Here is a 20,303-nt window from a genome sequence, read left to right as displayed (position 1 = left end):
TCTTAAAGACATCCAAATCCTCTTATTCTCCTTTGGGGCACTTGGGCTGGAAATTTGCTCTCACACATGCCGGTGCATCCATGCTTCAGCCCATGAGCTTTTTCCCATGACTGAGTGTGCAGTAGTAGTGGCACAATACTGTTTAGGCAGCCAGCAGCCCTGGTTTTAGCACCCCAAAGGCTGCCACAAACCTGACAGATGCTCCTGCAACCAGCATGCTCCATTTTGGTACAGCACCCACCTCCCACACCCCCAGGGCACACTCACCAAAGGGGACGTCGCCGAAGCGGAGGGATGGCACATCGAAGTGAAAGGTCGGCCCGATGACACAGCCCCTGCGGGGACAAAGGCAGGCAGAGGAGGAGTTGGGGTGGTGAAGGAGGAGGGCAAGGTGCTCGGCTCCATCACCCTGCAACCATGTGCTCAGCATGGCACCCACGTGGGCAGGCAGCAGCCAAAGCAGGGCCACCAAAAGCTGCTTTGGCTTGGGGCACCAGGCCAGGTATGCTCCCAACTCAGTGCTTGCCAGATGAAGGACCTTAAATGTGTGATGGCCCCGTGCCTCAACCTCCCCATTTGCAACACACGAACTTGGAGGTGCCCACACAAAAGTGGAATTGCTGTAACCAGCCTTCCCAGCTGTATTTTCCCTGCTTTGGCATTTTCTAGCTGGAACTAGTGTTCCCACGGAGCTTACAAAGATCTTTTTCCTCAGGGGACCTAGAGCACACAATGGAGGATTTTGAGGCCCGGGGAGCCCCAAACACCCATTGACCAGCACCAGAACAGCAACAGCTCTACACCATGGACAAAAGCATCAGCTTGTCACCAGCGCACCAGCTGACAGCTCCATGAGCAATGCATCTTGAAACACCAAATGTGAGCGTCCCAAACCCAGCACATCTCCTTGCCCCTGGAGCTGCACATCCATTACTTCATGGCTGATGCCCATCACCACCAGCTGTGCCTCTTAGTTAAAAATCAGAGGCCACAGTGAATGGTGCCTTCTAGTTTTATCCACAGGCCTCCCTTCATGCCTGTTCTGCAGACGAACAGACCTCAGCACCCTGCAGGAGGGATCTGCCTTCCTCCCTGCAGCCCTGTTCCCACCATCCTCTGAACACCAGAGAAATGAGCATTCAAGACCCCGTAAGGTCGGTGTCCAAGCAGAAGAAAAAAATAACCTGTGGTTTAGGCATCTTGTTATCATGCAGTCAGGAAGCACGCAGAAGAACTGGCTTTTAGGAGTTTCAGTGCAAAGCTAATTCTTGATTCACAAAACCCCATCAGTTCCTGAGAAGCAGCCAGTTCACAAATCCCCACTGCTGATCAGTTCCCTCCCTGGGGACCTCGTGTGATCAGCCCTAACCTCCCAAGCCCATGCAGCTCACTCTGAACAGCGCAAAGGGAGCAGACATGCTTCCCATCACAGCCCCATCCCAGGAGATGATGGAAAACTACCTCCAAATGGGGTATCGCAGCGGACACTGCTGGAGCAGAGCCCTGCCAGGCTCAGGCTACACGCACCCGACTACCTGAGCTCTGTACACAACAGCTTGCAAGAACTGGGGAGAAAGGCAGTGGTTTTGGCAATAGCTTGGCCTTACAGCAGCATTATTTAATGCACGTGTCCTCCCTCAGTCCTACTCCTTGAGTCTTTCCAGGACTCAAGGGAGGAGTAGGGTGCACCGGGAGCTCCTGCTGAGGGACAGCAGGGCAGGAGCAGACGGGGAGGCTGCGGTAATATCAGAGGGGTTGTGAAGGAGCCACCATACAGGATGGAGGAGTAAAAGGATGGAGAAGGGGAAGAAAAAAAAAAAAACAAAAACAAGAGGAAGAGCAATCCTCCTTCACTGAGCAGTGCGGTCTGCACTGATCTTAGGGCTGTGCTGGCAGAACAAGGCAGGGAGGGACCACAAAAAGGGGAAAAGTGCTGGCAGTGAGACTGCAGCTCTGCGAGGCAGAGCATCAGTGGAGAAACCAGAGCCATTTCATTCAGCTGGGGGAAAACAGAAGAGACCAATCCCACGGACAGCCACCTCCTTCAGGAGCATGGCCATCGCAGGGCAGAGTGGGCACGAGACAAGAAAACCTTTACAGCAGCTGCGATAAGCACATCTTCACAATCAAAACCTGCCCTTGCTCAAGGAGAAAGCTGCTTATGCAATAACATCCCATGACCAATTTGGGGGGAGGGACAGAGGAGAATAAATTATTTGATTGTGAAATGTTCCCTCTTGATTTCCAAAAAAAGCATCACTTTCCCTCCAAACACAAAGCCAACATAATTGTTTCTTTACCAGAGGTCAACAGACCCACTCACCTCTCTCTTGCAAAGTCATAACCTTTTTGCTCTTTTTAACCTATTTTCCCTTTCCTTTGGTAAAAATGACTTGCAGGCTGTGTTCATTTCTCCACGCCTTGCCCCAGTGCTTGCTCTGGTGCCTCCCAATAGCCACCCAGTAGGAAGAGCCAGCCCAAAGCTCCTGAGCACCCAGCACCAGCTTTCCTGCCTCCACCACGATGTCCCACCAGCCCATGGAAAGGTCCAACTCGTGTGGTGTTCTGGTCCCAAGAAGCTACCTTTGCCTCTTCTATTTATTTCCCCTGGTTTTGCTTGGTGGGCTTATCTCTTGTGATGGCACCAACCCAAGGGATGCTGCCCAAGTCCCCGCAGTTGCTGCAGAGCTCCCTGTCTGCCACATCAGCACTTCCCTGGCTGCAGGAAGGAGGTACCAGAGCCAGGAGAACATCTTGTCCCAACACATCATCATTAGACGTGATGTTGAGGATGCAGCTCCCTGTTTTGTACAAATTATTAACGCAGGGTTTTAAGAACACTGCTTCTGGGTGCAGAATCACTTCAGCTATCTCCAAAACCCTACTGGCCTGTGCTCATACCCTCGCTTCTGTGCCAGGGAGCCACAGAAGAACCCAACACCAAATTCTGGGTCCTGGAAAAGTCACGGTGCTGAAGCTGCTTCCCAGAGGGAGCCAATGCTTTTCATTAAAGGGTGGTGTTGAGAGCATGGGAGGCACGGCTGTCCCTCTTGCAGGCAACTAGACTTCTGGCAAACAACTGCAGGACTCCAGGCTAGGAATCGTACCCCAGCATCCCCATGCTGAGCCCCCAGACACCTTTTTCCCTGCACCACCATACGAGGAGGTTGGTGGGACATGACTACCCAGGGACAGCAGGCAGTGCCACTGAGCTCCTTGACTGTCCTCACCTGATGGTCAAGGTCACGGGCTCGGGAGACCCATACACGCTGAACCTGAATTCTTCGCTGAACTGGCCCAGGATGGTGGAGCTGAAGGAGATGTGGATGACCTGGAGCTCGTCCGGCATGAGGATGCCCTCCCGGGGGAGGAAGGTGAAGCAGGAGCCCAGAGCGGTAGTGGGAGGCGTCAAGTTAAAGAGGGCATCGATGGCTCCTTTGTTGAACAGGACCGCCTGCAGCAGCGAGAGAAATGTAAGCGTGTAAGGAATCTTCCTTTCTTACAAAAGGTTGACCTGCTTTCTAGTCAAACAATTAACATCTGTAAAAGGCAGCTGTGTGCTGCTGCCTGGCAGAAGCCGAAGAAAATACAGCAAGACAAATTCTGCCTTTGGGCTCCTCATGCAACGGGGAGGTGTTTCATATGAATGGAGCAACTCTGGGTTTATTTTTTTCTTTAGTCTGCCAGTTCCTTAGCCTGCTCAACCAGCAGTGCCAGGAAAGGATGAGAGTAAGGTGCAGAGCAGCTCCCCCTGTTTGAGAATTTCTCTTTACAAACAGTCGCAGCCATTGCCTAAGATTTTATTGTTGCGTAGAGAAAAAAAAAAAAAAAGTGAATTTAGAACCAATGTTGTGTTTTGTAGAACACTCAGAGACCTACTATCTTGAACACACGACGATCCCTGGGCACTTGCAGAGTTCTGCGAGGTGCTCACAGGTTCCTGGAGTGCTGGTGGTGTCCCCAGACCCCCTGCAGCAAAGCTGTACACTTACTGACCGGTGTGGGGCGAACCCTGCCCTCTCCACGCACTGGTCTGTGCACGTTGGATTTCTTTTCCCTACTTTTTGCCCTCAAGAAATCTGCTGGAAAAACTGAGACAGATGTATAAAAGTGTCCTTTTGCTTTTTAATTTTGCAGCTGCTGCTGAAAATATTCAGGTATTCAAACCCCACACTGGTACACTGGACACTTATTGAGCCCACCCGAGCTGAGGTTTATCTCCAGTCCAGCTGCTTCGGACAGCACTGACTAACAGCATCATCGGCTTATTCGTCTTTTCTCAGGTAATGAAAATAATAAATTGATATAGCGAGAAGCAATAAGGTATCAGCATTAAAAATGCATCAAACACAAAATATTTTGGTAAGAAAACACCTCAACATGTCCTTCCCTGCCACAGTCAAGCTTTTGAAAATGTCTGGCATGATGCATTGCCTCATTTACTACCTCAGTTGCTCTGCTTTCTTTTTTTTTTTTTTAATTTGAAAAAAAAAAAATTATGCTATTGGTAGGGCAAACCTATGGAAAGTTTCTTGGCTTCATTTGCAGAAAGGCTTTGTTCTTTATAGAGCCAGGGAGGCACCAAGTCTGAAGCTCGGTGATAGGCAGCAGAGGGTACTCCCTGGTTCTGCACAAGGACCAGATGTGAGCTGGGGACTGGGTGGTTTCCATCGCCCAGGACCAGGCAGGATGGCTCCACCAAAGCCTCTTTGCACTGGGTTGCACTTCAAATTCCTTCTGGCTGCTTTTCAACAGCCAGGGTACAGAGGCACATTTCATCCAGGGCTGAACCCATAGCCTCTGAACACTTACCCTGTCGACCTAGTGCTGCTTTCAGGTCTTGAGTTTGTGCACGAAGCCTCCCAGCTGCCCCCAAAGGTTACCAAGAGTAGAAGTAGGATTTGACACACCACATTCGTCTCCCAGGCCCCACCAAAAGCATCCAGACTCTGCCTGGCCCCCTGGATTTGAACCCCAACCACAGAAGTGCTGTGCTGAGACCCAACACAACCTCCTCCATCTCACCTCGTAGCTGTGGGCTGATCCCACGAACACCTTCCCGACGTCAAGCTGGTCAAAGCTGAAGCGCAGCCTGGGCCCTTCGCCTTCCCCTTTGACGCGCAGGGGCAGCCTGGTCTCTCGGCCTGGGGAGAGGTTTGGAGAGGTTTCCAGCTCAGTGCCATTGTTCCCTCTGTGCCCCTCAGTGCCAGGCTCTGTCCCCACATGGGCAGGGACCAGCTCTGGATGCTCCAGCAGAAGACACAGGGATGCATGAGGAGTGCCCACTTGGGACAGTCTCTAACGCAGCCATCAGCTTGTGCCCTGAAAAAACACTGAACTTCACACATCATCTGCAAACTTCCACCCATGAGCTTGGGTGAGGCTGAAACCCATTAGGTGAAGGCACAAAGATCATGAAACAGAAGCGAGGACAGACACACATGGCCCAAGACGAAGCCCCCCAGAGCCGCCAGCCTCACTGCAGGAGCACAGCTTTACACCTGAACTCCACCATGCTCCTTTGCTTCTGTAGGGCTGTTAAGGTGACATAATACAGGAGTTTTGGGTCCAAAAGATTGCTCTGAACCACTGGAGCAGTCTGAATCCTACCTCAAGTCTGGGCTTGGGTCTCCCTGCTGCCATCACATCCTGCACAGAAGGTGAGTAGCAGAAGGAGGAGAGGAAAGTAGAGTGATGCCCACCATTTATTAAAGATTAGGGTCTGAAGGTTGTGTTTTTTTGTTTTTTTTTTATTTATTTTTAATTCTGCCACACCATTAAAAATGCCCTAAAAACATCCTAAACGACTTGCTGTGGGAAAGAGGGACCCAGATGCGACAGCATGGTGACTGTGCCACAACTTGAAACACTCTCCTGGCACAGCCTTTTCAATGCCGTCTGACTTTTTGATCTCGCAGCCACGAGGTAAGGATGTTCGATAAAAGCCCAAAGCCAGAAAGCAAGAGCTATGGAGCCTTGTTGAATTCAACAGTTTTTAAATGGATACAGCCAAAGGCCAGCCGACAGCAGAGATGAGAGTTGTGTTTCACAGCTCAGACACTAATTGGAGGGCTGTGGATTTTCTTTCACAGACAGAGTAAAGGAGGCAGCATTGGGTGCTCACTGTCAAAAGATTTCTCCATCTGGCATCACGAGGGGCTTCATTTTCATTAAAAACTCTAGGTCTAAACCACCAAAGCTCTTAGGAAATGGCAAATGCTTTCAAGTGATGAGCTTTTGTCCATGATCACACTGCAAAGCTGAAGTGCATGCACCTGAGCAATGTGTCCCACGGCCACTGCACCTGAACCAACCAGATCCTCCTCCTGCAGGACGTCCTCAACCTCTCCTAGAGGCCCACAGAAACCCTCTGCTGGTCCTGGAGATTTAGGAAATAACAGAAACTTTGCTCTTCTTCCTTGCAGACTAAAGTACAGGCAGCCTTGCTCAGGAGGACTGAGACTAAAAACAAGCCTCCTTTTGGGCCTCAACCCCACACACCCGATGCTGTGGAGCAGATTTGGATCTCAGGAGGGATAATACCTGGACACATTGTGCAAGGCGTGCAATCCAGCACTGCTTCCAGACAGTTGTCTTGCTTCCAAATCAGTGCAAGTGGCCCAAAGGCACAGGACTTTGCTGTCAAAATCCTTAATTTCTGCTGCTTCTGACACCTGTTTTCTGCTCACAGAGCAGCCCCGTGTTTTGTGGCTGGTTTTGAACATGATTTTCAGAGATCCATAGCTTCACATCACACGGCTCTACCCCTGGGCTCATCATTTGGGGCTTTGCTCCTCCAGCTCTCATGGCCCAGGCCTGTGAGAGGCTTAAGGGATTTTGGAATAAATCAGTCCTAATACCAAGCCTAATACATTTCTGAGAGCAGACAAACCGAAAACTGAATGATGTTGTGCCTCTGAGCCCCCATCCTCTTCTGCATGCTTCCTTCCAGCAACTCAAGAGCCGTGGTTTTATTTGCATGAATAACTAAAGGTTCATTCTGAGCTCAAATATTTGCTGAGAGCAAATTTCAAATCACTTCTTAACTGCCAGGTTTGCAGGTTGCACGATGCTGATCAATTCTGTAAACCCCCTGATCCACCAGGACCTTCCAAGCAACGCAAGGAGACACCTGCAGAGAAGTGGAGGCCAAAACACCTTTCTCGTGGGGCATGAGATCCAGCTGTGCAATGCCTCAGGGCAAAACCTCCACCTATTCCCAGCAAGGGACATGTGGGCCACCTGCACATCGCACTCCAAAGGCACCTGTGACCAGCATCCAAATGCACAAGGAACAGCCACGCTTCTTGGAGGAAACAAGGCATAATCAACTGACTCCCTACCTGAGAGTGGCTGTTTCTTCTTCAAACTCTTTCTGCACCAAGGACCTTGACTCTGACAGTTCCCACCCTGATAGCACAGTGGATCTGCTCTGGTTTTACAAGGAGAGGGGCTCGGCACAATTTAAAAGACCTACTCTAAGTCATCCTGCAAGGAGCCAGTGGAAGAGCTGAGCTCTCTGTGGGCCCATCGGGGGCATGAAAGAGCGAGCTCCTTTTCCCAGAAGCAGGCTGCTTGCCCAGCTCCATGCCCAGGCTGGCTCCAGGACTGCACGCCAGCAGTTTTCCTCCCTCTCCTCCATGGAGCAGCCCTGCTGGTGCAAGCCCTGGAGATGCCTGCAGCAAAGCGATGGACGACAGAGCTGGCGTGCAGCATCCCCCGGGAGACAACTTTTAAAATAAACCCTTCCCTTCCACATCTCTAACAACTGCAGCTGGCGGGCAGGAAGACAGTTTGTTAACACAAGCCCTGTGTAATTACCGTAGGTGGCATTTGCCAAGCAAACCCCGTGCAATTACTGTATAAATAAAAAGCTGCTCCGTGACATTTGTATCCGCCAGCTCGGAAGGGAACGGCACAGAGCAGCCTGGCTGCTGGAGGACCACGGCCTCGCATCTCTTCCTCTTCAATGGGGACAACGTGGGGAAAAAATGATGTTTCCTTTCCACTCATGGAGCATAACAGGCACCATACAGAGCCCCAGAGGAAGGGCAAGGCCACCAGCACGGTGGGCGAGGGAAGAGGGAGAGGGGAGCCGTACCTGAGATGTCGCAGAAGATGGTCTGCTGGTAGACTCGAGCTTCCCGGGGTTTGAAGATCACGTTAATTTCAGCTGAGGAGTTTGGCCAGATGTCTCCCTCCTGAAAGAGAAGTGGGCAGCAAACCGGTTATATCTCCAGACATCACCTTTCTCCTTTTCAACCACAGCCTTGTAGCCTATATTCGTGCATCAATGAAGAGCAAGGAGCAAGTGAATGCTTAGCAACAAAACTTATCAGAGAGTTTGGTATCGGCTGAAAACACCTGTTTCTAAATCCCTCACCTCTGCTGGTACCTGGCAGGGGCATTTCGTTAAAGATCAGAGGAAGGAGCTGACAGTCAGATGTGGCCTGTTTGCCTCTGCAGGATGCACACCCCCTCTGTTCCTGAACACAGGATCAGACACAGTGATGGCATTTGCTACAGCTCTGCACCTCTTTCAACCCAAAAAAAAATAAAAAAAAATCAGGTAAAATAGCTTTTGTCGTGCTCTTGCTTAGAGGCATCCCAAGCATCTGACTCGAGCCCTAACATCGCCAGTGCTTCTTTGTACCTTTGTTGGCATAAACGCGCAGTTCTGACAATTATTATAATACTACCCTGCAAGGGATGAAGAAATTGAAGGAGACAAAGAGAGCGGAGTTATTATTCTATCAACAAAGTAGGGCCTTAATTCTGCTGGCTGCTGGGTATCCTCAGTGCTTTGTCCAGAAGAGTCCTGAGCTGACAGGAGCCTCTGGCGCTCCTTGGGCAGGAATATTAAGCAGCCGTAACGCTTCCCATCGACTCGGTGCTTCGAGCTCAGAGGACGGCTCCCGCGGAGATCGAAGAGATGCGGCGAGTTGTTGGGCTGCAGCTGCAAACAGCTCCCAGAGCACGCAGCCTGCTCAGAGAGAGCTGCATGAAGGAGAAAGCAGGTGAGGAGGAAACCTCCTCCAACACCCAGAAATCACCGCCAGCACATCAACACAAAGCCTGAAAGCACAAAGTTGCTTGGGTTGTACTCCAAAAAAAAAAAATAGAGGTGAAACATCTGCCAGATCCTGCAAGGAATAGGGTGAAGGCAAAGCTTCCCTGGGTTATTTCCTCGGGGTCTAATCTAATTGGTGTGGGCTGATCAGCAATACCAAATGCCTCCTGTGCAGGCACCCAAAGAAACAAGAGGCCATCGTCCAACACCACCTCCACACAAAGACCAAGAGCTCTGCTACAGAGCAGAACCGAGGGGAAATTTCCCCTGGGTAGCCCAGACATCGCCTACCACAAAATGACCAATGCTGGGACTCCGTGTTTGTTGTAAATCTTTGGAAAGTGTCTGGAAAAGCAAGCTGATATTTTATATCAACATTGATAGTAGCAGAACAAGTTCCCACTGAGTCCAATCATGCCTAGGAAGCGAGAGCACATCCCTCCTTCCAGAGACCCAGCAACAAACTCCCGTGGGTGTAATGCGGCAGAACCACTCTTCCAGGTCAGCTGCCTGGCAGAGCCCAGTTTTGCTGCTCGCGGGCTGCCTTACACACCAAAATCAGACTTCTTGGCCCCGTGGGCACCTCGGGGCAGTTGGGTTATTACTCAGCGGTTGACAGAGGCAATACATCTCCCGTTAATGAAAGCGAGCGTAACGCAATTCATAAGCAAAAAACGAACCTAAGCAGGAAAGGGAGAAAATTAAAAACCCGTTGGCCTAATGAATATGTATCTGCAAACAACAGCGTGGTTTTCTAGCTGAGTGAGTTTAGCTGAGTGTGAGATTCGACCAGCTCTGAGGCCAGCACATCTGTGATGGAAATAGGGCCGATGCAGCACCAGGGCTCGGCCCCGCAATGTATCTCGTAGTAAGGACAGGCCTGGCAGTGCACGGGGACCCAGAGAGGTGGCACAGAGCCAGAAGGCAGGGACAGGAGTGGGAAACCACTCAAAAACAGCACCAGGAAACGTTGCAGCTGTGGCAGGGAGGGGTTCAGGGAGAGCACCCTAAAAGCCATGTTCCAAAAACATGTTCAGAAGCTGAGCACAGCAAGGATTTGACCCCCAGCAGAGCTCGGCCTGGGTCCCGCAGCACCACCAGTGCTCCCCTTGAAGTGGGGCTGACCTTCAGCCAAAAAAAAATCCAGAGCCCCAGTGTCCCAAGGAGAGCTCCCGCTGTATAGCGGGCTGTCTCAGGGCATCCATGCTCTTGGATAATCTATTGGGAGCCTGGGGATACGAGGCAGAACAAACCCAGGTTCTCCTCCAGCCCCAAGTTTTGTGCCAAAAGCAAAAAGCATGGGCACCCCAGGATAAGCTAAAACCCTTCTCCAGTCCTTGCACCACACCAGGAGTGCACTGGCCAGAGGAAAACAAGGATCCACAGCACTGCATAGCCTGAGGGGCAGCCCCAACACCAAAAAGAAATACACCTTCAGCAACAACCTGGGAGAACGCTGCAGATTTACATCTCCAAACAGCCAGGGAGGGGAAATGAGTCTCTGCAGGTGCTGCTCCGAGTGACTCTGTTCCTGGTGGGATGATTTGTGGGACCACCAAGACCACAGCAACTGCTGCAATGCTGCTGGGATGTCCCCGCACACTGCACAATTAATCCGTGGGGGGCAGCCCAGGGCTCGGGGCAGATGTTTTACAGCCTGTACAGGTGAGGGTGCAGCACACGACCCTGGTGATGGGAACAACGCTCCAGGAAGCCTTTCAGTGACACGCCGAGATCCTGGCAAGGGACATCTCCATAAATCTGAAGCGTGGCCCCATCCCAGCGTAGGGTCAGATGAGACGCCTCCAAGGCTCTGGAGGAAACAAGCCCAAGGACTGGCAGCAAAACCCAGGCTCCAGCACAGCCCTCCAGGATAATTCTAATGCAGAGTTATCAGCGTAGCCTTGCACTCATCCTCACGTGCAAGAAAGCCTTCATCAGCAGTTAACAGACCCATCTCGTGATGTGAAATCACCCTGCTGCAGGATGCAGCCTATTTTTAAGAAAGACTTTTAGAAATCCATCCAGAGAAAACTTCCCTGTTCTGCCAGCGAGTCTGTAAGCCTGGTGGCTTGACTCCAAAGGTGGAGGGCAAGAAAAAATTACCAGTTACATTTCATTCTACTGTTCCACGACTAAAACAAATTCTTTTAAGACAGTCATAACTATTCTGGGAAATTCTGGTCATTTCTCCCTTCGTTATTGCAGTATGTCAGACTATAAAGCTAGAAGATATTATGAGTTATTTCTCCTGGGAAATTAAAATAGACTGTTGAAGAGGTTCCTCACCACATTTCTGCTACCCCTGGGAAAACAAGGGCTGCTGGTTAAAAGGATATGCTTCATTTCCCACCCTTTCAGGCTAGCTGCTGCAGGCGTGCCTGCCTTGAGAGCTCTGGTGCAAGTGGTCTGCTGGGCTGGTGTGCTGTCTGCAAGGAGAACACAGAGCACGGGACCCTGCTGTGGCTGTTATCAAGGGCAGGAACCCAGCCCAGGGTGCTGCAGACACCATATGACGATGCTGACAGCTCAATGGCAGCCTCAGGCTGGTGGCACCGATTGCAGAGGATGGACACACGATGGTGAAGCACAAAAACTGCAGTGGCTGTGGCCAGAGTGATGCAGCAGCACGTTGGGACTCACAGCAGCACACGTGGTCTCCATGCAAGAATCCAACTGCAGGTGTTTGCAGATCCCTTTTTTCCCCTCTCTCAGTCCTTAAATAATGAGAATCCACCAGTTTCCTGACAGCCTGAAGCAGAACAAGCTGCTCTTGAGAAGTTCACCAAATCCTCTGCTTAGTTTTGCAGAAGAGGACGTGAGCCATAGGATAGATGTTGCTGTTCAAAGCAGACATCGAACCAAAGACCCTGCTGGCAACAGAAGCACCGAAACAACACCCGAAGTGTGTCCTAACAGCTGCCTCTTCCCATAAATAGCTGAACCCATGGCAGGCTGCAGGATGCACCACTGCTCTCAGCAGAGCCTGTGCCTTCTGCCACAACCTGCAGGAACCTCCCTGGGCATGGGCAGCAGCTTGGTTCCCCAGCCGAGGCAGGGAACTCCCATGCTGCTGCCTCCTGGCCCAACCTCTGCCTCCAAAACACAACCTGGAAATTCAACACCTGGAAATCCTGCAGACCACCTCCATCCGCTCCCAGCTCGCACGTGGTGCTGAGGAATCACCACCAGGCAAGGGCAGGACAGCGATGGCTCATCAAGGGCAGCGCAATGGTAACGAACCCATGCCCTCCCTTTCCCCCTGGTTTCCATTTCCAAGGAGTCAGCTCCCACGTGTTTGCAATGTGACTTACAGCCGGGCTGTGGTGGGCAGGATGCAGCAAAAAAGCAAGGACGTTGTCCTGCGGTAGCCACCTGGGCTTCTACTGCAGCTGCTTCTGCTGACATATTGTGAGTATTTGCAAAAACAAATTAAGCCAAATCTGAGATGCATTGGGGAAGTCGGAGTTGTGTAACAGCTTGTTTCCCACAGGCTCGGACGGCTGCTCAAAATGTTTGTCGTCACGTGGTAGCTCCAAAATCACTGCCTTCTCTTCGGCGGTGTTATAATTTTCATCAGCTCGTTAACCCCGCGCAGACTGAAGCGATCTGCTGCAGCTTCTACAGGCAGCCACAGCTGAAAATACCAGCGGATGATTATCCACGTGGGCAGCAAAACTCCTGCACAAACTCCGCCGAGCCATCCTGCCCAGGAAGCTCTCCAGCCTGTAAGCCTCCATCAGCTTCCTAACTACTGGAAACAATTGGAGGGCTTTAAAAATGAATCAGCTTTAACCCATCCTTCCTCCAGTGCCTGGTCACAAAAGGATTTGGTAATTTTCATTGGGTGCTCTCGTATACCAGAGACAATGAGAGGAAGAAGAGAGCAGCCTCTACTGATGGCCAGAAGGTCTGTGGAGGCATCAAGGTCCCAGCCTTGGGCATCCTCTTCATCAGGTTTACCTGGAAGAGCACAAAGGGTGTCTGCCAAAGCAGAGGGGCACGAGGCCACCGCCAGGAAGGAGGCTGAGTCACTGACGGTGGAGTTTCAGATTCTGCGTTTGATAAAGAGGACAAAATACCTATTTGATGAAAAGAAATCCTCGTGCTGGGCAGGGGGAAAAGAAAGACGGGACCAAAGCTGAATATGGAAATGGTTGCTCTATAAATAACGGAATTAATAGAAAACAAAAGCCTGGCAATGCTGCACAAGACAGAAGGGGAGAGACTCGTGTGTAAGCTCATTTAGAGTCAGTCCTGGAGCAAGGTGTGTAACAGCAACAGGGCCAGCTAGGAAACGTCTCCAGTCAGGACTTGAGCCCTGGGACACGCTCCAAACACTGCCCTGATGCCCCACGGGATGCTTTTAGTGCTCAGCTTCTGCTCACAACACTGTTCTTACCTCTCTGATGTTATATCCTGGTCAACTGTGCTGCTATAAGCTAGCAAGGTGAAACTGCTGTTGTTGTGCTGACCTTGGTGGCTCTCAGCCACATCGGGGCTATAAGGAAGAGAACACGGTCCCCTCCTCTGAAAAAAAACAGTTTCACCTATTTTAAGGGAAATAAGAGGTTGGTCTCGTTCTAGAGTTTGCTCCAAAGATGAGCCGAGGTTTTGCACTGCTCAGAGCAGGCATTGCCTCAGACCATGCAGATACTCAGTTACAGCTTGGGTTGATTGAAACACCTGGGGATTTGTGTAAACAGAAAAGCAAAAATATTTCTGTGACTACATGTTGCAGAACTCAAAAAGCCTGTTTCAATCCACCAGCCCTGTGTCCAGGCTCAGAGGTGGTAGTGGGCAGGAGATTCACACATGGTACATGAAGGGATTGGTACTTCCACAGTTAAACCTGGGCTGAGTTTGGCCTCCTTTGGTTTTGTTGTGTTTTTTTTTTTGAATTACTGTGTGAACTGACAATGCTCTGATGTCCTTTGCTAAGCTGCAATAGAGGACGTGTAAGGTGTGCCCGAAATGCTGCCTCTGCAAGCTCCAAGTGTATTTCAGATGGATGCATGGATGAGAAGAGCTCAGGAAGCACGAGCCGAGCACTCACAGCCCAGCACTGCTGCCTTGCTCCCAGGGAGCTCCTCAGACACTGGGCTGAACTGGAAGCTGCTCCCAGCCCCATTTTATGCTGGGGAGAGCAAGGTAAGACAGGGCCAGGTACTGACCCATCCCCACACAATCCAGCAAGCACAGCAGCACTCTGCTGCCTACAGCAGTAAACTCACAGCCCTTCAGCAGCTCAGCTTTGTGCAGCTTCTTGCAGCTTTTTTTTTTTCCGCTCTCCCAGCCTTGCTAGAAACCTGATCTCTTCTCTCCCAGGCCAGCCGAGGCAGGGATGTGCCGAGCGACCTCATTTCAGGAGGAGGAGAAGGGAGAGGTTCTCGGCTGTCGCTTACCACTGGCTCGACGGTGAAGATGTTGTCGGAGAAGAGCATGGAGTCCCCCCGCACCTTCGCCCGCTTGTTGTGGAAGATGCGGGAGAGCACGGTGAGGCGCTCTCGCAGAGTGGGGTCCACGGCGCACTCCTTGATGAAGCGATCCATCTCGCCCTCCTCCTGCTGCTGCAGCCTGCCACACAGCCTGAGGCCACAGGGAGAGAGAAACCAAGCGGATAATTTAATAAGCAGCATATTTGCAGAGGCTGCCGTGCGAGAGCATGGCCGGCGACACGCTCAGCGAGGAGCTGCAGCAGCACAGCGAGGGGCTCGTCCAGAGCCCAGGGGTCCTGCATGGGCTGGATCACTGCTCGCCAGTACAGCAGGTGATTTTCTTTTCAGTACAAGGTGAGAAAAGGGTTTTGAAAGCCAGCAGCTCCTAGCAGAGCCTCTAAACCCAAAGCCTTTGCTGCAACTAAAGGAGAATCCAACCAGCTGCCCCACCTGGCTTCTCCTACCCACGGAGCTGCTCATGGGAGGCAGGGAGCAGAAACACGGGGCACCCACCCCAGTGCTTCACCACATCTCAGCTGCGGCTTACTAGCATCAGCTGCTTTTCTTCTCTTTTGGACCAGAACACGGTATCTGCTTGCTGCTCCTTACAAGGTTTTCCGCAATAGGGTCCCAGAGCATTTTAAAAGCAAACTAATGGACTTGAGCATCACATCAGCTGGATGAAACGGATGGTTTTATGCACATGAAAACAGAGTAAAGGACTTTGTGGAGCATCACCCAGCAAAGAAGTCAGGACCAGCACCTCTGAATTCAGCCCCTTCAGTCCAGCCTTGAACAGCCTCATCTCTCCCCTCTTCTCTGCCTTCTCCGCAGAGCCTGGCCCAGTCTCTCCCTGCGCTGGCAGCAGAAATCATTCTGGTGTCTAAAGATCCCGATCAAGAGATGAGAAGGGAGCGCTGTGACAGAGCAGCAGCTTCCAACCCGGCGCACTGCTGTCCCCCTTCACGCTCCAGTCCCCTGGCCATGAAGACCCAGCAGGTGACAGCTCGGGGGGAACGAGCGGAAGGCTCCGTATGGGGCAAATTGAGGTGACGCAGAATAAAAAGGATAGCAGTCATCACCCTGCTAAATTCAAATGCAATTAGAAAGGAAATACAGTCGTGGCCGTTACGAGCTGCACACAGACAGAGCCTCGGGCAAATGCTGTCACTAGTGCCAAAAATACTTGCTTTGGCTAGCTCCCCGTAGAGCGCAATAGGAAATCTTTCTCCATGGCCGACCTACAATGCTTTGGAGTAGAAGGCACTGAGATGAGCAATCCTGAACCAAACCTCCATCCACAGGCAGCAATCCCACCGTCATGTCCCTGGAGGGATGTGGAGCAGAGCCCTGGATGGTCCCCTCCTAGTGATCTGGGTCTCCTGGGGACAAATCCCAGTGCAGGACCCAGTGCAGTCTACCCCCATGGAACAGACTTCCCTGCTGTGAGGCCTCCAGCTTCTCTAGGGTTTGGTTTTCACTTCCTCAACTGCAGAGGAGTGACACAAAACCCATATTTTTTAGGCCCAGAAAGCTGAATATCTTGTATAGCGCCCCAAGCACACCCATATTTCTATAAGTTTCTGTACGTGCCTGCTCAGCCCGAGGCACCCCACGAGAATTATCTTGTGGGAACCCCATCCTTCAGGACCAGCCCACCAAGCTGTGAGGCAAAGAAACAGATACAGGTGTGAAAGGCACAAAGGCACAGCCGAATTCTGTGTTTCATGTAATTTCAAACCCAAACGAATCCTTCTCCAAGGAGCTCACAGCAGCCCTACCTGCACCACTGCTGCACTCACAATTTGCAGGTTCAGCTCAGGTGTTTCCTGGGCAGAGCTCAACAATTCTGTGCAGATGCTGCTGTCCCTCAGGGACCCAAGCACGTGCCCCATGGATGAACACAACTGATAACCGGGCAGTTTTGTGAAGCCCCAGATGTTCCTCCTGGGATGGGCAGCCCCAGCAAGCAGGGCACATGACAGTGTGTGCATCAAGGGGGTGGCAGCAGGGCAGGGGCATTGGAGCCAGGGTCATCCCTGAGGCTTGCAAGCAAGGAAGACCAGAATGCCCTGGACAAAGCCTAGAACTCAAACTGGCATGAGATCAGATGTAATTGGGGGAAAAAATCAGGTGGATGGTAACTGTGAGGAAACAGTGGTTGCTTCTGGGGCAAAGGGGATGGCTCAGGGTCCAGGCAGAGACAGGTAGGAAGAGATGGTGAAGGAAGGGTTCAGGGAAGCACCAAGAGAAGGTCATGAGGTTTTCTTTTAACACATTGAGCTTGCACTCAAGTCACACGCTTTGTAATTAAAAATAGAGAACAGTGGAAAACTAGCTTTAGCCTTCAAGGCATTTCCGACCTAATTATGTTGAACTTTATTTGCTCAGAAGCCCTTAAAAAGTGCTCCAGTTTAAGGCAGCCTCCTGATCAGCAATGGGCTCAGAGCAACTCCAATATACCTACATCCACCCAAGCCTGAGAAGTTGCACAAGGATTCCCTAAGTCATCCAAGCTTGTAAGTGTAATTTTCCCAGGCTGCACGTGTACCTTTGCTGTCTGAGATGGAAATCCCCCAGCTCCACCAAAGGGACTCCCTGAAGGACCTGTCCCAGCCCTTGTCACTTCAGCAATACCGTCACAGTCTGCCCCATCCCTCCACGCAGGGAGCTGAAGCCTCTATGTCCTGCCTTTCCTGCAGACCCCTAAGGGATCTGGAGAGACCCAGCCCCTAAGGCAGCGAGGTGCCTCATTGTGCTGGAAACCTGGCAGCGCAGGACAGCTCAGCATCCTGCAGCAGGAACCCCTCTGCCTGCTTGTTACTGGCAGAGGAGCCTTCATCTTATCAAAAATGGGACAAAGACACCAGGGCAGGTATTGTAACAGGGATGTCACCTGCAGCTGTGCTGCTCCTACTGAATGCAGTCTTCATGGACCCCCATAGCCCTGGAATCCCCAGATCTCAGGGTTTTGTGCTCCACTCCCATAGAATGCCTGTTTGCAGTCTGAGGAAATCCAGTTGTTGTGATCAAACTTTTCTCCCCAAAAATATTATCCCCAGCTGGAGTATGGGCAGAAATCCTGAAGTGCTGAGCTCCATCGCCCCAAAACTCAGCATCACACACCCCAACACCTCAGACGACTTACTCGTCCCAATCCATTTGGGATCACCAACACCCCTTTGAAGCCACATGCAAGTACCGTGCTGAAACGAACCCTTCAAACAAACCTCAGCTTGTGCTGATCCTCCTCTTCCTGAGTAACGAAAGCCTTCCACTGGAAGTGGGCTATGATTTCACTCCGATTGTGGATGACGACCGACCTGCGGTTTGCCAGCGTGAGGTAAGTCTTCTCGATTGTCAAGGAGTTCCTGTCCAGCCTGATGTTGACGTCTACAGCTGCTCCATAAAGGCTTGTGTGAACATCTTCACCTGCAACAAGGCAAAGCAGAGCCCTGGCTCAGCTCAGGTCATTTGCTGGAAGAAGCACAAGGAACAGAGCAGAACCCAGCTAACAGAAATAAACCATCTACAGCTTTTAGCTGGATTATTTGTTCCAAGGATCAGCACATTTACCACCTCCTGATAGCTGCCCTGAGCACAGCACGAGGATGTCTGGGGCACTACCTTAAGCACTCAGTTTCTTGCTGTCCTTGTAGAGGTTTACCCCTAAGCTGACAGCACTTACAGCATTCAGGGAACAAGGCAAGTGACAGCTGGTGGCAGGACTAGGAAGAATTTAGCCATCCTGCCTCCGTCCTGCTTTGAAGGGAGCTGCAGTAGTGGTGGTTTCAGGCCAGAGCTAAGTATGTTGTGAGAAAGACAGCGACTTTCCCAATAACTAGACAATCTCTTTTCTATAGTGGGCAACTTAACATGTAAAAATGAAGTTCAGAAGAGTCAGACATGTGAATTCTCCTCCTGTGAATACCTGGCACGCAGAGGAACCACGACCAAGAAGTGGGAGAAGCGCAAGGTGCCTGGAGAACATCCAGCTCGGAGAAACACCAGCTGATGCTCTACAACCACCAGACACCAGTGGCAGGAACCATCACAGAATGAACACCACGAAAACTACAACTGTCCCACTGCCTAAAGCTGCGGCCACACACGTCTTGAAGTACCAGGCAGAGTTTTGGTGCTGAAATATTGGGTGTAGTTGTGATCTCAAGGAAAAAAAAAAAAATAAAAAAATAAAAAATAAAAAAAGAAAGAAAAAAAAAGGTTGAAGCATTTCAAACGGAGAAGGGCAGAAAGAATGATTAAAAGCATGGAGCTGCTTCTGTATGAGGAGAGGCAGAATAGGATTCCTCGACCTAGAAAACATACACAGGGGAGACAGTTAAGAGGTTTGTAAAAGCATGAATGGCCTGGAGAATGTCAATAAGGAGAAAAATCTCACCATTAGTCATAAGATAGGAACCCAAGGACCCAAAATAATTTTCTCAGAAGTTACATAAAACAAGTAGTACTTTTTCAGAGAACATTCCTTCCGTTAGAACATGCTGCCGTAGGATGCTGTAGAGGCTAACAGCTATAAACCCAGAGAGCAACGGGACAAATTCTTAGAAGACCAAACCAGCAGCAGCTACTAAAGAGAGATGAGAATAAAGCCTCCAGCCTAGCGAACCGCCAGCTCCAGAGCCCACGGGGGAGTACAGCAATGTTCAATGTGTCCAACGTGCACATGGATCAGGGCGTAAGAGACTTGCCTCCCATCCCAGGTGCCAAAGTGGATGCAACATTTCACTGAAGACTCACTGTTGTTTGATGTGTTAGTTAAAGAAAAGTCTTGGCTCTGGCAGGGATGTAGCTCTGGTTATTTTTGTCTTGATGGGGTGATGTTCACAGTATGCACTTGAGGATGCTCTGCTGCCATGAAGGCACGTTCACTGAACCCGGACTTCTCTGCCCTATCATTATGTACACAGCACCTTTATCACAGGCTCTCAGCTCTCTCCTCCTTGCACGTTTTTCATACACTTCCTACAGAGAGCAAGACACGGCTCTCACTCTGCGACCTCAGCGAAGCAGTGCCTGACATGGAAACACAGCTGGACTTCTCAGAGAGCCTTGCAGCAGATGCTCTGGGCTGTGCACTCCTGAAATGCATGCCCAAACAGCAGAAACACCGCTGTTTTACTCCAGAAGCCATCTGCATGACCGCAGACTGGCATTTTTGCACATCGTAACTTTTTATAATCTCAATAAGAAATCAAGTATTGGGTCATCCCTCCCAGGTCCTATTTGGTAAGGGGGGGAAAAAAAAATAAAATGAAATAAAAGCAGATCTTTTCACTCCAGAGGGTGTAATACTTTCAGATCGATCTGGGATAAATAATTCTTCTCTCCCTGCTGCTGTCACACGCAGTTGCCTCCCACCCCGGTGCCTCCCTGTGTGGCCCATCGGCACGGCTGTCACCGCTTTGGCACAAAGTGGAAAAAGAGGCTTTCTGCCCCAAATGCAAGTAGCCGTGAGACAAAAATTGAAGCAAACAGATGGAAAACAATGACCAGCTGGCAGTGGTCTAAGCGACAGGCTGCAAGCTTCTGAGAAAGCAGAACAGGCTCCTTTTTCTGGGATGGAGCACCCAGAGCATTCCCCACCACCCTCCCTAGAACAACCTCTGGAAGCTGTGCTCATCTTGCTGCTTGTCCCCCCTCACCTACCTCCCATGTAAGACCATCCGTCCTGACTCACAAGGCCCTGGAGAGGTGCAAAAGTCCAGCTCTGTTTGCAAGAGGTAGGACAAAGTTATCTAAATCAGTATAAAAAGGCATTATTGCAAGCGGTT

At 50.9% G+C, this 20,303-nt stretch overlaps 1 protein-coding gene across 1 annotated transcript in view; it reads right to left on the bottom strand.

Moving 5' to 3' along the window:
• The window catches only part of HYDIN (HYDIN axonemal central pair apparatus protein), a gene marked incomplete at both ends in the record, with an annotated part of 111,792 nt that overhangs the window by 72,296 nt on the left and 19,193 nt on the right, over positions 1 to 20,303 (bottom strand). The window contains 6 exons of the mRNA XM_084294839.1: positions 268 to 335; positions 3,231 to 3,454; positions 5,026 to 5,144; positions 8,102 to 8,201; positions 14,476 to 14,659; positions 17,739 to 17,940. Of these exons, the coding sequence (XP_084150965.1) occupies positions 268 to 335; positions 3,231 to 3,454; positions 5,026 to 5,144; positions 8,102 to 8,201; positions 14,476 to 14,659; positions 17,739 to 17,940 (897 nt within the window). The remainder of the gene's footprint in view (positions 1 to 267; positions 336 to 3,230; positions 3,455 to 5,025; positions 5,145 to 8,101; positions 8,202 to 14,475; positions 14,660 to 17,738; positions 17,941 to 20,303) is intronic.

The sequence above is a fragment of the Netta rufina genome (assembly GCF_964035555.1).
Source record: "Netta rufina genome assembly, chromosome: 13".
In the NCBI taxonomy this organism is placed as follows: domain Eukaryota; kingdom Metazoa; phylum Chordata; class Aves; order Anseriformes; family Anatidae; genus Netta; species Netta rufina.
This window is presented reverse-complemented; position numbering and strand designations above follow the sequence as displayed.